The following is a 19,569-nucleotide window of genomic DNA, read 5'->3' as shown; positions in this document are numbered from 1 at the left end:
AATATCTTTATTTACCATCTATTATCCTCATGCATATAAATGAAATATACCTATTTAATGACAGATGAAAGTATTGAAATCAGTTCTTTCAGGTCAGACACAATTTGACAAAAGCACTCTGAGCCTTGGAAGCCAAAGGTCAGGGCTGCCAGTATTTGTGCTTTTTAACAGCAGCATCATAGTGACTCAGATATTAGCTCAGAATTGAAGTTAGTACTCAAAGATAGTCACAAGGATGCACAGGAACTTGAAAACCCTCTCTGACGAGCACATGCTTTTTTAAATCTACAGCTGAATCTTTGGTTGCTGAAACCAGAAGCCCTTCACTGTCTCTAATTTATGAGTGTTAAAAATACCTTGAAGTAAATAGAAAAGCTGTTTCATGTATTTTAGGGTCAGTTTAGTCTTTTCCTCTTCGTTTGCCCTTCCTTAACTGAAGAAAGGACAGAGGGACAGATGAGTATGAAGGACAAGGAGCATCTCAACCCCCCTGAGCATTTCAAGTGTTTTCCTGTACAGGAGTGGGTGTGAAGGGTGTGGGGATGACCAAGCTTTGGAGAGGATAAATGGTTTGCAAATGCAACTTCTGCTTTATGACTCCTGATTTAGAGGCCCAGCATGATGTTTTTAGCAGTAAATCACTAAGTTTGATTTTCAGAAAGAGGGAGTTTGGCATATTGCCTCACACCAGTCTTTTTCCTGCCTGTGACCTTTCCAAAGGGGTAGTCCAAACAGTAAAAATAATAATAGAAAAGGAAGTACTGAGCTTAAGATCAGGGTCTTATGACTCTTAGTTTTCATATGCTCAGAGCTCCATCCAGCCTGGCCTTGAACACTTCCAGGGACGGGGCTCTGGGCAACAGCTGCTCTGGGCAATCTGTGCCAGTGTCTCACCACCCTTAAGAGAGAAGAACTTCCTAGTAAGAGCAGCAGATTTGTTAAATGCAGGCTAGGGAGAGGATTATGCTTTTTCGGGGGCTTTTTAAAATGATCACTGGTATTGCTATTAATTTCAAATTATTAGCTAAGGATTCAATAATTTGTGGTTCACATTAAGCAGTGGTGATTCAGCAAGGCAGGAAAAAAAAAAAGTCAGTAACATCCCCCCAGGGATTGTGCACCTCAGGGAGTGCCGCTGGATGACCAGTAGCTCTTGCCGTCCTTTGGGCTCTGGAAATAGCTTCCAGAACTACGAGGAGCTGCCTTCAGCATGTGCTTCAAATTGGCAGGTGGGAGGCTGTGCAGAGCCCAGTGAATCCCAGAACATCCCTGGAAACCAGCAGTCCTTCTTCCTCTCTCAATGCCCCTTCACAACCATCACTGATGACACCATTCAGCTGGATAAACGAGGCCTCCTTTGGGCACTCAGCATCAACAGAGGAAAGAAAAAAAATCCCTCATCCTCAGAGACATTCTCAGAACAGTGGGATTTTTTTTGTGAGTCCTACAATAATGACAACTTCTAATGTTATTTATGATTTTAGATTTAAGATTACATGTTGGTGTTGATTTGCAGAGAAAACCAGACTGCCATTTGAAAGTAACATTACCATTACCTTTAAATAACATATGGCTCTACATTTATCTGGGAATTGCAATGTTAAGCAACATCAGTCAATGACCTTGAAAGTAGGACTCTGGAAAAAAAAGAGTATTAGAATTATACACTCTGGTGGAAGTGACAATACCTACAGAGAGGACAAGGGATATGACTTCCAACGAATTTATAAAAGTTAAAGAGATTTTATTTCTGAACAAGATGAGACTAGAAGAAGAGTGATGGAGAAGACTCCTTAGGGTCTTGACATACATCCAAGGGTTAGTAATTGCTGTTTTTGTAACTGTTCTATCACTTCCCATTCTTCTGGAATCTGAAATAAATCCTGAACATGCCTCTAAATCATCAGGTGAGTGCTTCAGATGCCTCAAAACCACACAGTCATTGCAAGAAAGCACTAACAGTAGTCCAAGTATTGCGAGTCTTACAAAATTGTCACCCACACAGACAGAAACTAGAAACTCCTTTAACTCCCTCACAGCCTTTTGTTAACTATATGGAATTATATTATCATTCCTATTATAATTATTGAAAACAAGTGATAACAGTTTGTGGCAAAGCCAGTTTATTAGGTTTCTGGGATTGTGCCTTGCCTGCCCCCAACACATAGTAAAGAACCCAACTTTACAATCTGGTAAAGCGAAAATACACATACAAAGTATTCAGTACTCTGACATCCATTCTGTGGGCAGAACATCACCACTGAAAGCCAGCAAGCAACACTGAATCCTGCATTACTGACCATACTGCCTTGATGGCAGAACCATTAAAACATGCTTTGTAACAGAACATGGAATTACACACTTGAACACCATTTCCACACAGTTTTCATGACATGAGGGCCCTTATTTACAAGTTGTGATAACTCAAATTAAAACTTAATAGATGTGCAGGTGTTTCAGATCAAATTTAACAGTAACACTGCAGCTACATTATTTGCCTACCTCAACCCCCAACCTGACTGACTTTAAAATTCTTAATTCTGGGATATTTATTAAAAAAAAACAAAACCCAAAAACAAACAAACAAAAAACCACCAAAACTTTCGGACATACTTAGTATACAAATAATTAAGAAGGAACCTTCTCAGAAAAAGGATTAAGGATATGAGTGAAAAACAATCTGTCCAACAGGACTGTAAACCGTATTTATTTACAATAGTATAAACATAAATTTAAGATCAATCCTTTTCTTAAAGAAATCATTAAGGACACTAGTGTTAAACAGGTGATAGTTTCTGAAACAACTGTAAATTCTAGTCATGTAAGGTCCAGAGTGAATACAAAAGTTCCCTTTTACAAACTTTTCCTAAGCAAAAATAGTCACAATTGAAGCAGCTTTATACAGGAAAAAGTATTACCTTTTGTTTAGATTCTTTTTAAACATCTTAATCATATTAGACCAAATTAAATACTCTTTCTAAATCTAGAACAAAATCAATGCATTTTCTTCAATATAAGTTGCAATGAAAGTACATCTCAAGGATTGTAATAGTTTACATAATAATAGTTATCTTGTTTCAGTAATTTGTTTCTAATGTGATCATTACGGTGGCAGCTTTTGAACTAGCCCTTCAATTTAGTTTCCAGTAAGCAACACATGCTACAAATTGCCAATAAAAAACCTTCATTTATACTTCGAAAACTAAGTCACGAAACACTGTTTGACATGGCACATGAATGAAGTCACAGATTGCATTCTATGGCTTACATTTCACTTTATGCAACTATGTGAAACTTAGCACCATTTTTATTATGAAACTTAATCTTCGGATAGAACTGGAAAAAGCAGTTGTAACTATGAGAACACAGAAAAAGGTGGTTCAAGAGGAGGATTTCCCTCATCTGACCCCTACTAGCTCACATTAGTAATGCCAAGGGTGCCCTACATACAGTCACATTATACAAGCAGGTTTTAGCTCAAAAATCTCTAACAGATTATATACTTGGTAGATTTACTCCATATTTCAAGACCAAATTTCATTTGTGTTTGGAAAAATTTTAAGAATGTACCATACTCCTAAACATTCCCATTCCTGAAATATGTTAACAAGTTGGCTTTTCAAGATATTTAAAAAGTACTCGTGATCTCTGAAGCCCCGCGAACCCCAATCTTTGAAAACCAGTATGCTTTTGCCAAATTCACCCAATCTTTTACTTACTCAACTGTTTTTACTTACTCTGAGACACTCAACTCAGATACAGCACCTTTAGAAATATATCATTTAAATTTTAGTAAGATCAGAGAATTTATGGACAGATGGAGTCCCAATTTTTACCCCAAATCCTGTGCTACAGTACTTTCCATAACATGGTTTAACATAACAGTTTTGTATGACATGCCCATTATGAAAAATTAATGAAGTTTTAAGTATCAAATAATAGGGAGAAGTCTGTCAATTCCGTTACCACTGCCATGAAGAAACAGACCAAGTTCATAGTGGAACAACAGCCAAAATCTAGCAGGTTGCACTGACACTGACAGCCCGAACTTTGACAGACCTGGTTTTTTTGTTTTTATAATAAAAAGGTACCTGCTTACTAATTTGCTAGTAGTCACCTAATATTCCTTCATATGCCAAAAATCTCCCCACTTGCTGACCCAAAACCCAAGTTCCCTGGTTGTCACAAAAGGCTCTTCTACATTATTCCAATGCCAAGTAGCAACCAAAAGTATTAGTAAACCAGCCTACTGTTTATAATCTTACCACAAGTGATGAGAATAACCTCAGGCAGCAAGAGCTCAAGTAGGACCACTATGTCAAACTTGACAAAGTATGTTCCCATATATTTATAGTGAAACTTAGTAATTCAGAAAGTACAAAGTGCAAGAGCATGAGATGGGCACACCTACAACAGGTAAAATAAAAAACACATTAAAGTGCCAAAGAGATTTGCTATACTTGCTACCAAACCTGGAACTTTGCCAAGATCATAATTTTGAAGCACTTGCAAACAAGACAAGGTGATAGCCAGTGACAGTATGACCTAACACCAGCAGGATGTGGTAGGTTTTGGTTCAGGTTTTATATGTATTTCATCATGATCTGGGGGTTGACTAAGCATTAAAGGCTTGTGACTTTTAAGCTTGTGAGCCAGCGTCATGAATATGGCCTCCACATGGTCATTGTCATTGGGGTTCTTGGCAGAGGTTTCAAACAATGGCATGCTGTGAGTGTCAGCAAACTTCTGGGCCAGGTCCGTGGGCACCTGAATAGCACTTCTCAGGTCACATTTATTTCCAACCAGAATCCGTGGGGTATCATTGGCAAGAAGGTGCTGTTTGCATTCCTCTATCCAGGATGGCAGGCTGTGGAAACTGGCAATGTTTGTCATATCATACACAAACACCACAGCATGTACATTCCTGTAGTAGTGCTGCACCATGCTCTTCCTGAAGCGCTCCTGGCCTGCAGTATCCCATAGCTGTATCTGAAAATGGAAAGATAAGGAGAGGAAAAAATGTTTTACTACTCATCTTGGAAAATAACACAAATTATCTGTAGCGAGGGGAGTTACATGATCACAGAAATCTACTCTTCTGAATTAATCATATTGACAAGTTTGTGCTGAAGAAAATGGTTGCATTCACACAATTTTAGAAACTTTGGATTTCAAAGCTGCTCACAAGCAAGGCCAGGAGGAATGATGACACAACTTGAGAGAAAATACAAAATTTCTGAAAGTTTATCGGAGCCTGTATTTTTAAAGATTTTTATAAAAACAAATCCTGAAGTTTTAGCAATAGCACTTTTGTTTGAAAATGAAATATATGTTACTTCCAGTACAACTCTCAGCTGACATGACTTTTGTTATTGCCAAAAATAATATCATCTTCCCCAAAATTCTGTTGTTAGCATGACATTAACTGCCATGTAGAAGTAGGAAGAAATCAAACCATGGTTGATTTCAACATCAACAAAAACAGGACAAATAAATCTTTCTCTGCAGTGCATTGGAATCAAACCCTCCTGTGATGAACATCTAACTTAAGCTTATTTAATGCTTAAACTGGGACCATACTATGGTTTGTAGTATCAAGGCATGCATAAAAGGAAAAAAAAAAAAAGCATAAACCTCCTGTTGGTGTAACATGTGACGATCATTTCCAGGTACACACCATTCTGTCCAAACCAGACTGAATGTATGAGCCAGAAGCTTAGTCAGAACAGAAAGACATTCAGAAGAACTGAAATGCTTTCAAATTTCTGGGGTCCAGATTGAAACAAAACAAAACAAAACAAGCTTTGAAGCACCAGCAGACGTAAGCAACAACTAACAGAAATTTTAAATACATTGATCATCCTCTGTAATGGCAGCCTGGAGTCCTCAGGTGTGTAGAGAATGCTACAGAATTTTGCACAGTGATGTTTACACAAACTTGCACTCCAGGAGACAAGGAACTGCAATGCCCAGCAGTCAGAGCCCCTTCACCTGCAACACCTGTACACTGTCAGAAATAAATTGCTGTGTGGCTCTATCATGCACACCTTAGTGATAGTGAAACATCTGAAAGACATTTGATTTCTTGGGAAAAAGCTGAGTCCTAGCTTCCTGTCTTATACAGCTGATCCCAGCCGAGGCAGTTTGATTAGTACTCTGGCTTTTGAGCAGAAAATTTTTCCTCCCTGGGAATGAAAGGAGTCTTCCTTAAGACTCAGAACTCAAGGAATACTAAATGTTCTGTAGACAATGAAGATAAATTTGAAATTTAATCTGTTCTCATGAAAGTCGCAGCCACTATGTAATTGTTGAAATTGTTCTCCCATTACCATAGCTCTGCATTCCTTTGATCCAAAAGTTTCAGTAAAACTTCTTTAGAAATTGTAAATATCTTGAAAGTTGTGTTGTTTACCACTTTAACCAGTGGCTTTTTATATTAGAAAAAAGGAAGCCCATCTGCAAGGGAAATCTGCTGAGAGCAAGAAGATGCATCACTCATAGAGAGGATTACAGTATCACCTAAAACTGTTTTGAAAGCTACAACAGTGGAAATAGGGTAAAACTGAATAGCAGCAGATGCAAAGTCTTGGTAACAGTGAGTGACAATAAGGACTTTTTCTTTAAGCACAGGGTTCATCAGATTGGCAATTATTAAAATGGATGACAATCCAGATCCACAAGTCAATCACAGTATGTTATGAATCAGTCGTGTGACAGACTGAAGAACAAAGAGTACGAGATGTTTCAGAAGTTTTTCTGCAATATTCTATTCAACCCTGGTTATCCATCCTCAAAAAAACGTCAGACTAGAGCAGGTGGGAATGGCAGCTGCTGGTTGCATCAGGGGAACTGAGAATTTGAATGAGAACATCAGAGCAGCTTGGCTTTTGTAGCCTAGTCCAGTTCTCTGCAGCTTTTGATCCAGAGACTTAGAAAGACCCACGTGCAGCTTCTAAAAGGGTCATTAAGAATGTTAGGAAAAGCAAGGCAAGCTGCCCTGGCTCTGATCCCAGGAAATGGTAGTCAGTTGCAATCGATCTCATTTTAGAATGAAATCTCAGGTTTTGCCAATGGTATTATACTCTACACACAACTGACAGCATCTCCATGAGTCTACACAATTGGACTGAACACAGGCACCTAAGTTTGGGTAAGATTCAGTCACACACCCAGATGAGACATACTTCCAGTTCTGTGCACTTATAAAACATTATAAAGTCAGAAGACTCATGGAAAATGCTCATGAATTTGACAAATTAGAGAAAAAAGAAGCACAGACTGAAGCAATCCCATGTATAGACAACATTATGTTAAGGAATCACTATAGATAAATCTTGGAAAATGCTGTATCAAATAAATTTAAAGAGAGAGTTAATTTTCACAGGCAGCTGTGGGCTTACAATTCTCTCCCCAGCTTATTCACAGAGTAGAAATTGGTCATGCTTCAGTCAAGCAGAGATCTTTAAGTGTATTGCCAGCCTTGGGTAAAGATGGGGAAATTAAATTAAAGGTTTACATAACTTGCAAGTGAAGCTTAAACTACAGTTCTTCCTAAATTTCATTTACATGCAGCACTCAAGCTTGAACGGCATTATCTCAAATTGAAGATGTTAATATTCTTGGCTCTGAGTCATTTGCACTAAATCCTTTCCCAATGTTGAAAACTGTACACTTTAGAAGTTACTTTTTTCCTCTTTAGAGGTGAACTTGAGGAAACTGTTCCATTTCTACCTCTCCCCCCAAATATTTTCTCTACTGAAAAAAAATACTGAAAATGTTCACGTTAATGGGTGTGCACTGATGAAGTAACATTAAGATTACTATTTCATTGTTGGTCCAGTAACACCCATCTTCAGGGGACCACAGTTTTTATAACAGCCCTTTAAAGTATATAGTTTGATTGATTGGTTTAACAGCACAATTCAGCTAATAAAACTGTACAGAATCCCTTGGTCATATTCCCTAAGAAAAACAAATGGCAGAAAAAATATTAAATACACTGACTCAGCTATCACATCCCACCTTCTGATTCCGTTCTATGTATCCAGAAAGGCTTTTTTCTAAACAAGGACTCACTTAGTATGTGTGTTTTATAAACACACTGGTAAAAACCTAACTGGCCTCAATGCTGTCTCCTTTAACAAGACAAAAATTGGAATAGCTCAAAGGTACAGAACATGATGTTCAGACTTTCTTCTTTGGATTTCATTTGCATTTTGCTCTTTTAATGTAGGTCAGTGAAGACTAACAGCATTGTTTTCTTCAATTTTCAATGCTTAGATCAACTGAGGAAGAGTAAAATTTAGAAGGCAGAAAATCCATTTGTTGAAAGTTTTAATTTACTCATCACATTTAGGCATCATGCTTGATATGAAGCTGTTCAGCCTACTGTACAAGGAATATACTTGTTCCTATGTCTTGGAATTCTACACAATTACTGTGTGAGAGACCCTCAGTGAGAACTGTGCTTGTGTTCCTGCCAATGACGCAGCACTTTTCCAGCTGTCAGGGAAACACTTACTGCTGTAGCAGCACAAGAAAGAACCATCCAGCTGGCTGGGGGAAGGGAGAAGAGGGAAGACACTACTTTATAACCTCCTCCTTCGATGCAAGAGGAAAAATTCCCTTCAGGGCACATCAAGGACTACAATAATTCAGTTCATCAGAGCTTCTCTCTCTTCGTTCAACTAGCATTGCTGGAGCTGACTGCTACACATCAGGAAGGTGAAGAGGAGTGAGAGAAGTTGCCAAAACCGCCCAAAATTGGTTCAAACTTGACAACACTCCCACTAAAAACTAGAGTCCTGGCCATAATGATAAAATTCATTCCTTTAATGCTGAAACAGAACTTGCACAAAACAATGTGCCTCAGAACAGCCTCCTTCACTTCTCCACCTTCCTCAACCAGAACTGGTTTATTTTACAGGTAATATTCTCAAGAATGCAGCAAAACGATCTACAAAAACATATATAACAGAATGGCACAATAACCTATGTGAAGCATCTTAGAGCTGTGGATTACTCTATGTTCTTCACTTCTCTCCAATGAAGGCCAGGCATCATTCAGAGGTGATGAAAATGCCAGTCAATAAGATGGTGCTGACAAAACAATATCCCTCAGGAGTTCTCTCCTCTGTCATGAACAGCAACGGACAAAGGAGTACAGAATTTCAGCTGTCAGAGAAGTTCTAGTGAGTGGTTTTACAAAAGAAAACCAAAAAAACCCCAAAGATTCCTATTCACCTTTCATTTTTAGTTGAAAAAGGATATGAGATAAAAATCCCACAAGAGCAGGAAAGCAAATTGGCTCTCCTATTCTCATATATCCTCCGTAATTTCTTTAATCAGTAAATAAGCAAGGAAAAACTACAGCTTTCAGCTACATAATGGTAAGCTGCAATTATAACGTCTGATGATAACAAATGTCCAAATACAAGCTCAAGACTACTGTTAACTTCCTTTTTCTGCACAAATGAACTTTTCTCATAAAAACAAACTGTAATACAGAAGCAGACTAGGATTCTGTTTAAAACCATGTTGGTAAATAAACTGCATTTGTAAGCTGTTACTTGCCTAATATTTTTAAAGCAAAATTATCATAACAGTGGCACCTACACAGCTTTGTGGTGTTGAAGGTTAAAGCAATTATGACGTCTGATGAACAAAGAAGCAGAATTTCTCAGAAGCAACACGCTGCTGATACCAGGCACAAATAAGACGAAAATACTGCTAAGAGATCTATATATAAGTCCATTGTAAAGATAAATGACTGATTAACACTTGACAAAAAATGCACGAGGGTCTGGCCTACGGTAGGAATTGGTTCATCATCACAGAAACCTACATCGTGACTACCTTTCCAACAGGAGCAAGGCCAAGCAGTAGAACAGTTTCAGGGCAGACACAACGGCGGCTGCTGGTGACGCGACCCGCCGAACTGAACTTCGGGGGTACGACGGTGACAGAAGGCCTGGAGACCGCTGCGAGAGGTGCGGCCCGGAACATCCCGCTCTCCCTTCTCCCGGCCGCTGGAGCACTGTGCCAGGCGCGGGCCGGGCCGGGCCGGGCCCGGTGTTGCCCCTCCGCCCGCCGCCCCCTCAGCCCGGGCCGCTCCCGGCGCTGTCCCGGGCCGGGCCCCGAGGTACCTTGATGCGCTCGCCGTCGATGGTGACGGCCCGCTCGCGAAAATCCACGCCGATGGTGGCCTCGGTGCGCTGCGGAAAGCGGCCGGCGCAGAAGCGGTAAGTGAGGCATGTCTTGCCCACGTTGGAGTCCCCGATGACGATGATCTTGAAGATACGCGAGCGGGCAGGGGGCAGCGCACCGGGGAGCGCCCCGGAGCCCGTCAGGCTCAGCTCCAGCGAGGATTCGACATCTCCCGCCGCCATCGCGGCCCCGGGAGAGCCGCTACGGGACCCCGAGAGAACCAGCCGGCCACCCACAGCGCGCGACGCGTCACGGCCGCGGGCCGGTCTCGCGAGAGTGCGGCGGCCAATCCCCGCGGGCGGGGCCTGCGCGCGCCGGCGCCCGTGCTTGCGTGACCGCCGCCGGCGCCAGGGGGCGCTGCGCGCGCGGCCCGGCGCACTGAAGGGGCGGGAACGGGACCCGCCGGGAATCTCCGAGAACGGGGAACAGCTGGGAATATCCGGGGCTGTGGCGTACGGGGAGAGCCCGCATCTCTCGGGGCGGCCTGAATGCTGCGAAATGTGGAATATGCAAGATTTTCTTAAAAAAGGTAGTTCTGTGATGTTTAGTCTTTGTCCACTTTCCAGCCTCATCAAGGAGAAGGGAGACAATCCATGAAACAGAGAGCCGCCAACAAGCTCTAAGTGATGGCCAGGTGTTCCAAAACCAAATTATTTGTTGGTAGAAATGCTGTTACGGTTTGGGGCTAGACAGGCTTCAATATTCTCAGACCCAGGGGGAGGTTAATAAAGTTTGGGAAGAAGGATGTACCTGTGGACACAGTGGATGTCCCATAGTGCACACCAAAAATGCAGGGGCCACAAGGACATCTGGCAGAACTCCCCAGATAGGGAAGAAACAAATGAAGACAACTCAGTAATTGTGCTGAAATCGGCTCCAGCTGGGTAACAGGTAATTCCAGCAGGGGCAGATCCCGACCAGCTCACGGAGCAAGGACCCGAAAAAGGACACCGGCCCAAAGGGAGAGAGAGACTGAGCATGGGGTTAGTTACCATGGGAAATGAGAGAATAATTCACCAGCAGAAGATAGAATACTGAAAGAGAATTATATGACTTGTAACTAATAAACACTAATCCCTTTGTTTGCTAAAATGTATAAATAGGAAAATGCTCTGAGAGTTGGGATGTTTGATCTGTGGAATGCCATGGAGCACCAGGTTTGTGCAATCTGAAATAGATAATGTCTCTCTTGAGTAATTATTGGCTTGTTGCACACGAGGTGACAAATCCAGTTTTTGCAGACCACATGGGGAGCATCCACCAGGAGTTGCATTTGTGAGATGTTTGCATCGATGGTGAATACCCAAAGACAAGAGACCTGGAGTCAGAAGGGGAAGACCAAGAGCATGAGGGCTTGTTTGTAATTGTGGGGAAGGTTTTCTGTGATAATGATGTGACTCAGCCTGCAGTGTGTGGTGTGATGCCACAGCCCAGGCTCCCCTCAGTTGTCTCAGTGCTGTACAGTTCCACCTCCCTCAGCCTTTCCTCTAAGAGAGGTGCTCCAGTCCTTTAATAACTTCATAGTCCTCCGCTGGACCTCCTCCAAGACCTCCATGTCTCTGTTATCCTGAGGAGCCCAGAACTGGACACAGCACTCCAGACGTGGCTCATCAGGACTAATCAGAAGGGCAGGATCACCTCCCATGACCTTGCTGGCAAAGCTCTGGGGAGCGCTGTGCTCCAGCCTGACTGCGCTGCTGCTGCCATTTATAGTCAATAAGCAAGTTATCCCTGGCAGGGCAGGACACTTGAATCTGAAGAGATTGATGTATCTCTCAAGAAGTAGGAAAGTGTGGCATTGCCTTAAAAATCTGTTAACTCACCAAGGGCATCAACACTGGTGAGAGGTAAGATGTAGACGTTGAGTTTAAGCAATGTCCACCAGCAAAAATTTTTAAAGAGTTTAACCCCTACAATGGAAAACAAATGTAGATTACAGTAGTTGAGAGAACTGTTGCCCTAACAGGGCGTTTGCAAACTGATAGCTGAGCCAGAATTCCTAAGGTTTAGATCAGATACCTAATAATAACCTTTGAGAGTCCTCCTCTTTTACCCTGCTACGCATGCCCCATACGACTTGGGGTTTCTACCTGCACAAATAATAAATTATCCTGGGATCCTATAGAGCAACTGTCATGTGGTTGAAAGACAGTGCTTTGAGCAACCCATTATTACTCATATAAAAACAACAGGGCTGATAAAATTTAAAAAGCATTAAAATATCCTGAGTTCAGAGCAACTTCAGTTACAGTGCCCATCTTAATTTTTGTCACTCTCTTTCCTCCTGCCCTTGGACCAATCCCTAAGACTGTAGAGATGTTCCTCCACCCTGTAGTCCTCTTCTGAGACAGGATGATGCAGTTTATGTTCTCAAACAATTAATTCTGTCAAAGAAAAGGAGTAATTTTATTGAAAGGAGATTGAAGGGTGGGGGGAGGAGGTTGTGCCACCCTCAGGTTCCTACTGTCCCTTGCACAGAATTGTTCGTTCTTGCAGCCAGAATGTAAAATGTGTTTGGCTAAGGAGAGGAAGCACAAGCAAGCCCATCTCTATAGCCCAATGATCAAAGAATTATAGAAATGGTTATTCTGGTGACGGGTACTCTGATGTGGGCTCTGTCTGGTGTGCTAAAAGGTGAGTTTGAGCAGCTGTTCACGGGGTCTGCCAACCACTCATTTAAATGATTTTGATCTGGGTTATGCCAGGAGGGCCAAAGTGAATCAGAATCAGATCTGAACTCTTCAACAGCTCTTGACTTCTTTTATGTCAACAGCGAGGACTTTAAATGGCAGAATCAACACACCACCTAGTGGCTGAGGACATTCCTAGTCATTAGTACTCGGCTAATTTTAAGCGGACACCCCGAATACCTTGGCAGTGAATTTGCCTCACGATGCTGCCAACAGCCACCATAGTTCCTGTTTTGTTAGCCCTGAGACAGAATCTCCTTCACGAAGAAGACAGCTGGCCCCTGAAACAATGGACTTAGAGTAAATAACCTAATTTAAACCTGAGAGTATAAATTTTCTCTCAGATGTGGATGCTTTTGTGTGAGCTATTTCAGTGTGGTACTGGAAACTTCATCACTTCTGCTATAATTGAAGGAATAAAGATGTTTATTAGATCCTTACATTTCATCCAGCACAGACTATTTCTGGATATTCCTTTTCCTTTCCAATATATTTGGAAACCAGCAAATAGAATTGAATTTATTTATAGTAACAGAATAAATTAAAAACACTTCTTGCTATAAAAGCTTTTGAAAAAGCTTTTGGTTTTTGTCTTGTGCAAGGACAAGTACTTTCAATGGGCTCTTCAGATGTGCTCAGTGAATGAACATGCAAGAGCCTAAATTCACAGCTATTTTTATTTAGCAGATGTAGAATATTTTATGAAAGGGGATTCTGAAAATAGTTGCACGTCTCTGGACTTGCTTAGCATTTCAAGAATAGTTATTTCTGTTGTCTCTTGAAGGAATATTTACATGTGTTAGTCCCATGCAAATGCAGAGTGTTCAATATCTAAAAAGTATGTCTACTAGGTTCTAAGTTAAGAAACAAGTAAGGGGGGAAAAGTGTAAGTCTAAGGCTGTCTCATTTACTTGTTTTTTTCTGAAGGTATCAAAAAGTTTCCGGGTGTTTCCTGGTGATTTAATGACAAGTAGTTTAAAAATGCTTTTAAAGTTTCTGCAAAGATACTGTACCTCTGACTTCTTGTGGGGCTTTGGTATGAGGCTTCACAGCCTTCATTTTTGCAGGAAAAAGTCCTGTGGTTTTGCAATGAAAAGTTCTACTACTGCAAGACTTGACTCTGCAAGTCTCAAGGAGAGTTTGACCCCCCACTAACATGTTCCTTTATGACAAAACACAGATGGCAGAAATTCTGGAGCTGCAAAGAACAGCTTTTTAGGAGATCGGGTCCAAGGACCCTGTATGTCAGACTGAAAAAGCAAGTGTTAACACACCGTATTGAAATCACAAAGTCAAATGTCTCATTATCTTTGCACTGAAAATGAAGTTTTGACACAGCTGCTTTACTGCCAGTTACCAGACTGTGCCTTTCACATTCACTTCCATGCCCTTGTTCTTGTCAAAACTATAAACCAGAAAGCCTTCTGAAAATTAAAAGCAATAAAAGCTTTCCCATTTTTAGTTTGTGCTTGAATGTTTTTCTCATTGCATGTCTGGAATGAGCCTTAAGCCTGTCTGGGTAGCTGATGTGACAACTCAGTAACTTCGGCATCAAGAGCTTGGCACAGAAACCTGGGCTCTTCACACATCCCAGTCTTGTAGCAGCACTGCCTGCACATCCTGGCTCTGGTGCTGGGCATGCCCTCTGCCCTGGTGGGATGGCTCATCCAAGGGGAATCAGAAAAAACAGGGAGCATCTTGACAGCAGAGCTGCAGACTGCCAGTGAGCAGCAAAGTGTATGTTAAACCAAAAACTGTGTCCCTGCTTTCTCTGTCGCTGTCATTGTACATGCTGTGCTTAAGGGTGTCTGTATGTCCCAAAGGGTCATCAAATGCCATGAGGCTTCTATATTTACCTGTGTGCACCAGTGCCCTAATAAATCATCCCCAGGCAGCAAACAAACCCAGTTGTACTGTGATCTCCCAGAGATTTGCATGCATGTTGACTCACAGGACTTTAATGTAAGGTTATATTGTGCATTTTATTTTCTGGTAACAGGTTTTTCTTCCAATAGTTTAATCCCGGGGTGTTTTATTACTTATTTCTGCAAGAATAAGCTCTTCTCCTTTTCACCAGGCTCGCTATTGTAATGCAGGGCATAGTCCTACTGTGATTTCAGCTAAAACATTGAATAAAAATACGCACAGTCATGGTTTCATCCCAGCCAGCCACCAAATCCCACAGAGCTGCTTGATCACTCCCCCACCAGCAGGAGCAGGGAGAAAATCAGAAGGGTAAAAGCCTAAAAACTTGTGAGTTGAGATAAAGACAGATTCATAGGGAAAGCAAAACCACACACACAAGCAAAGCAAAACGGGAATGAATTCCCTGCTTCCCATGGGCAGGCAGGCGTTCAGGCATCTCCAGGAGAGCAGGGTCCCATCACACGTAACTTGGGAAGACAAACAGCATCACTCCAAATGTGCCCCCTTTCATCCTTCTTTCTCTTTACTTTAAATACTGAGTGTGATGTCACATGTTCTGGAATATCCCTTTGGTCAGTTGGGGTCACCTGTCCTGGCTGTGTCTCCTCCCACCCTCCCAGGCAACCCCAACTTCATCACCAGTGTGGCAGCATGAAAAGCAGAAAAGGCCTTGGCTCTGTGTAAGCCCTGCTCAGCAATAACAAAAACATCTCTGTATCATCAACCCTGTGTTCAGCACAAATCCAAAACACAGCCCCATAGTAGCCACTGGCACTGCACAAAGGACACCCCTCTGAAAGAACATCAGTCTTCAAGGTGTCAGTCACAAATACCTCCTTTTTGAGAGGGCTGCAGGTGAGGGAATGTTCAAAAGCAAATACTATGATGTATTTGCGCTATTGCAAATACTATGATCTCACCAGGAAGAACAATTTATAATGTATGTAGCAAAAGAAAAAAAACCAACCCCAAAACAGATGGGGCCCATGCATCTGATAGTATAGGTAGGTATGAGACAAAAGCTGTATTTTTCTGGTGATTTGCTAAGATGTCCTTTCAGATACCAGATTTATACACTTTTTTAGTGTATTCAGAGTATAATCCTTATAAGTAAGGATAAATACTGCTTGTTTATGACTTATTCCAGTGGCTTCAGTCTTTTGTCTCTTCTTAACACTTGGCAACAGCCAGTGCCTGCAGCCTGGCACTGAGCTCAATTTGCCTCGTCAGCTTCAGCCCAGCTTACAGCACAAGGCTGTTCCTCCATATAGGTAAATTTAGGTCACCATGCGTTTTTCACGTTGCTTGTATGCAATTTGTGTAACTGCAATTTAGAAAAGGCAGGATGGTTTCAGTGCAGTCGGGGTCCTGCAATATTAAACAGAACATAAAGGACATGGTGAAAAGACCAGGGGACAAAACAGGAATTCAAAAGTACAAACAAGTTCACTCTGCAATAAGGCAAAGATTGGGGTTTTTTTCCCAGCTCAAACATTTCACTAAGGTATTTGGCTGATACTGCAAGTGAAATGAGATGCAGAGTTGTGAACGTTTGATGATTCCAGTGAGGAAAAGAAATACTTGAAATGCACGATATAAACAGCCAGAAGCCAACATTTTCCTAAAATTTTATAAAAATTCTTGCAGGTTATAAAGACAACGGTAAGAAAAAATACCAAATAATTAATAAAAGCAGCCTAATAGATTATAAGGAGCGTCTGGTTTAAAGCTTCATATTTTTGCAATAAAATCATACAAAAAAACATGCAGTGGAACAGAACTGTTCCTCCTTTCAGGGACATCTCTGTGGTCCTCTTAGAAGAATGGGGCCATGGCTCTTGGTTTTGGGATGTTCAGGAGAAAAGAAAGAGCCCTGACAAACCCACCACTTGCACTTACCATGGAAATGCCAGTCTTGCTGCACAATCCACTCAACAGCCACATCATTGCTCCCCATTTACTTTCCTCTAAGTAAAGAGCATTTACACATCCCTTGGGTTCACTGCATGAAGGCAAATTGAGAATAAAGGCACTTTGCATGCACTCCAGCATTTTGAGGGACAGAGGAACCACAGAGAGATGTTGTCTTTCTGCTACTGCACATGGGGCCTTCAGAACAGATTCCAGAAGCATAATGACATGGTAGGAAGATCTTTTATACCTGATGGAGTGGAGGGGTACTGATGGAAAGCCAGAACTGATTTATGCAGATAAAATAATGCCTAAGCTGCCAGGCTACCTTGGCTCCTCATAAATGTTCTGTGCTTCAAATCACAAGGAGCTGTTCCCAGAAATGGAAGGGGGCAGTTTCAAAGGATGAAAAGTTCAAGGCAGGCAGTTTCCCAGCACAAATGTTGCTTCCCTCCCACAGAACAATGAAGTTATGAGGACATGGATAAGGAAGGGATGCTATTTTTTAGGGGTGCTGGTTTTGAGTAGAGCATAATCTGTGTGAAGGAGCCCTTCCTGAAACAAGATCCCCTTTATGATCCAAATGGGTGAATATGAGGATATTGCTGCTATCACTTCAAGTATCACACCCACCACCTTCCCTGCAGGCATCCACAACCATAGACCCTGCAAGTGTTGCAGCCCTGGTGCTCCCTGGAGACAGGGTTAATCAGAGCTGTTACACACAGTTGTTAACAAATATGTTTTTCCAGGTAATCTGAAATGCCAGGTACACAACACGATAGGTTCCTGTATTGCTGTATCTGCTTGGCTACTTTTGCTACAATTTGTCAGCATTACCATATTTTGCATGTTAATTGATTAAAATTGCAAGATAGTCTAGGACACTGGATCTGGAAAACTTTGGGATCAGAAGGGCTTATGGATGGGGAAGAGAAGCCTTACTTTATTTAATCCCCAAAAATTGTATCTGAGGAAAATAGCAAATGCTTCTTCATTCAGCTTGCCTCTGAACACCCATTTATCCAAATCCCCATATTGGCTCTTTGTAGTCTGAAAGCACAAAGGATTTTTTTTTGTTGTTGTACATACTGTTAGTTTCTGGGCTAGGATAGACAGCTCCCTGGCAAGGTGGTTCTTTTCCAGCCTGACTCCAAAGGGAGTCACAGCCTTTTCCTATTGACCTTTTTTTTCTTTTTTGAGACCTGCACCCCCAGTAACAGCTCATCAGCTTGGGAGGAGACAAGGGGAATTAAGGGAACTGGCCGAGGGATTCTTTATTACAAAGCTGTTGGGCCATCCAAGGAGGACCCTGAACCCTACAAGGAAACACTAGTACTCATTTACAAACAGAACTCAGCATTTTTATTCTTTGATTGACTTCCTGCTAGTTTTGATATTTGCTACCACCAGAGAAGAGCGTAAAAACACAGTACAACATTGTTAACCAATTAGGAAGGCTGGAAGGGAAAGCAAATCCCAGTACAATTGCAAGTAACTTGGTGGAGTTTAAGATTTTTTTGAACAGATCAGCAATGAAGCAATAAATATGCTGCTGCACTGAACCAACAACAGGATTTAATCACTAAGTTTGTGGTTTATTGCATTACAGTTTAAATGTTATCCATCATCATACATTCACCAACCAGGTAAATGACACTTTTTCATATGTTTTATGCTAAATGGCTAAAATTATGTAGTAGCCAAACTAGACTAGGACTAGTAGAGGTAGATATTGAATGGGCAGTGCCAGGCAGAAATATTTTGTGAAAGTTACTTCTTTGTCTTTTGTTATGAACAGTTAGCAGGTTTAACACTTTTAATTAAAACAAACATCTTAGGGAAGCTATTCTAAGATGCTTTGGATTTTTTAGCAATATTTCTCTTGCAATATTACAAACTCTTGGATATGATCTCTCATAAAGTGGACAATTTTTGTCCTCCCAGTTTTCTGCCGTGATTCACATGAAGACTAATATACAAAGTTAGAATCTTTGTGAACATACTACTGGTTTTGCTTGTACCACTCGAGAAGTAATACACATTTACAGCTTCCTTGGCATGGGAAGACTGCATTTATAGTATTTACAGCTTCAGTCATCTTTCTAGTAATAAAAAAGCTATTTTATATTTAATCTAAAATGGAATTTCTATTATGCCGCCTCCTTATAACTCACTTCAGTCTCCTTTTGCCAAGCTGCTCAATCAGTTGCTCCTTGCCATTCCCACTGCTGGCTGTATGCTCCTGGAAAGTGTCTCTGCCCAACACAGCCATTAAAATTAGTGTTTGTAGACTGCAGCTTTAATTTCCAGGAAAAATCATGACAGCATAGCCACAGGTTTTGCCCTTTGCTCCTCACCTCATCCCGGAACAGATGATAACTGAAAGGCTCCTGGAAGCAAGAGCCTTTCCCCATGCTCAGCAACCACTTTCCTCCAACTGGAACTTGACCTTTAATGAGCTTATAGACGGCTCAATCAATTACTGATACAACTGTATACTTACACTACATTTGCACCATTTTCCTTCACAGGACCCCAAAACACTGTGTTATCACACGAGCGTAACTCTGACTTCCACATAGTTCAAGCTTTTTACATTACAGTAACAGCATTTTTAAAGCAAAATTCCTTAGGGGAAAAGATTTCAAAGCTAGTTAGGTACTCTGTACAGAACACTTAGAAAAACAGTTAAAGTAATCACAAAAAGGGAAAAATAAAATTTTTATCTGGGTCTATTGAGGTGGATTATGGTATCAAGTGGTCTTGTTGGCATTAGTAGCACATGTTCAAAGCAGAACTGTGGCAACAGCATGTGAGCGCTGCAGGAATGATG

The 19,569-nt window shown here is 41.3% G+C and overlaps 1 protein-coding gene across 2 annotated transcripts; it reads right to left on the bottom strand.

The window, feature by feature from the left end:
• Nucleotides 1-2,106: 2,106 nt before the first annotated feature.
• On the bottom strand, nt 2,107-10,448 carry RAB33B (RAB33B, member RAS oncogene family). Of its 2 annotated transcripts, none has more exons than XM_082282391.1 (2): nt 10,146-10,448; nt 2,107-4,989 (listed from the first exon to the last, which is right to left on the bottom strand). In XM_082282391.1, exons 1-2 carry the CDS (start codon nt 10,386-10,388, stop codon nt 4,546-4,548), a joined length of 687 nt encoding a protein of 228 aa, XP_082138517.1. In that variant the 5' UTR covers nt 10,389-10,448; the 3' UTR covers nt 2,107-4,545. The 2 variants fall into 2 exon arrangements, with proteins under 2 accessions (XP_082138517.1, XP_082138518.1); XM_082282392.1 differs by lacking the exon at nt 10,146-10,448 and adding an exon at nt 9,856-10,138.
• Between the last annotated feature and the right edge of the window lie 9,121 nt (nt 10,449-19,569).

The sequence above is a fragment of the Coloeus monedula genome (genome assembly GCF_965178545.1).
Source record: "Coloeus monedula genome assembly, chromosome: 5".
Lineage (NCBI taxonomy): Eukaryota > Metazoa > Chordata > Aves > Passeriformes > Corvidae > Coloeus > Coloeus monedula.
The sequence above is the reverse complement of the archived record's forward strand: the minus strand, read 5'-3'. Positions and strand labels throughout refer to the sequence as shown.

Excerpts from the sequence above, each read along its gene's own strand:
- RAB33B (XM_082282391.1), bottom strand. The coding sequence starts at position 10,388 with ATGGCGGCGGGAGATGTCGAATCCTCGCTGGAGCTGAGCCTGACGGGC. Across the intron at positions 4,990-10,145 it reads TCGACGGCGAGCGCATCAAG|ATACAGCTATGGGATACTGC; the intron begins GTACCTCGGGGC and ends TTCCATTTTCAG.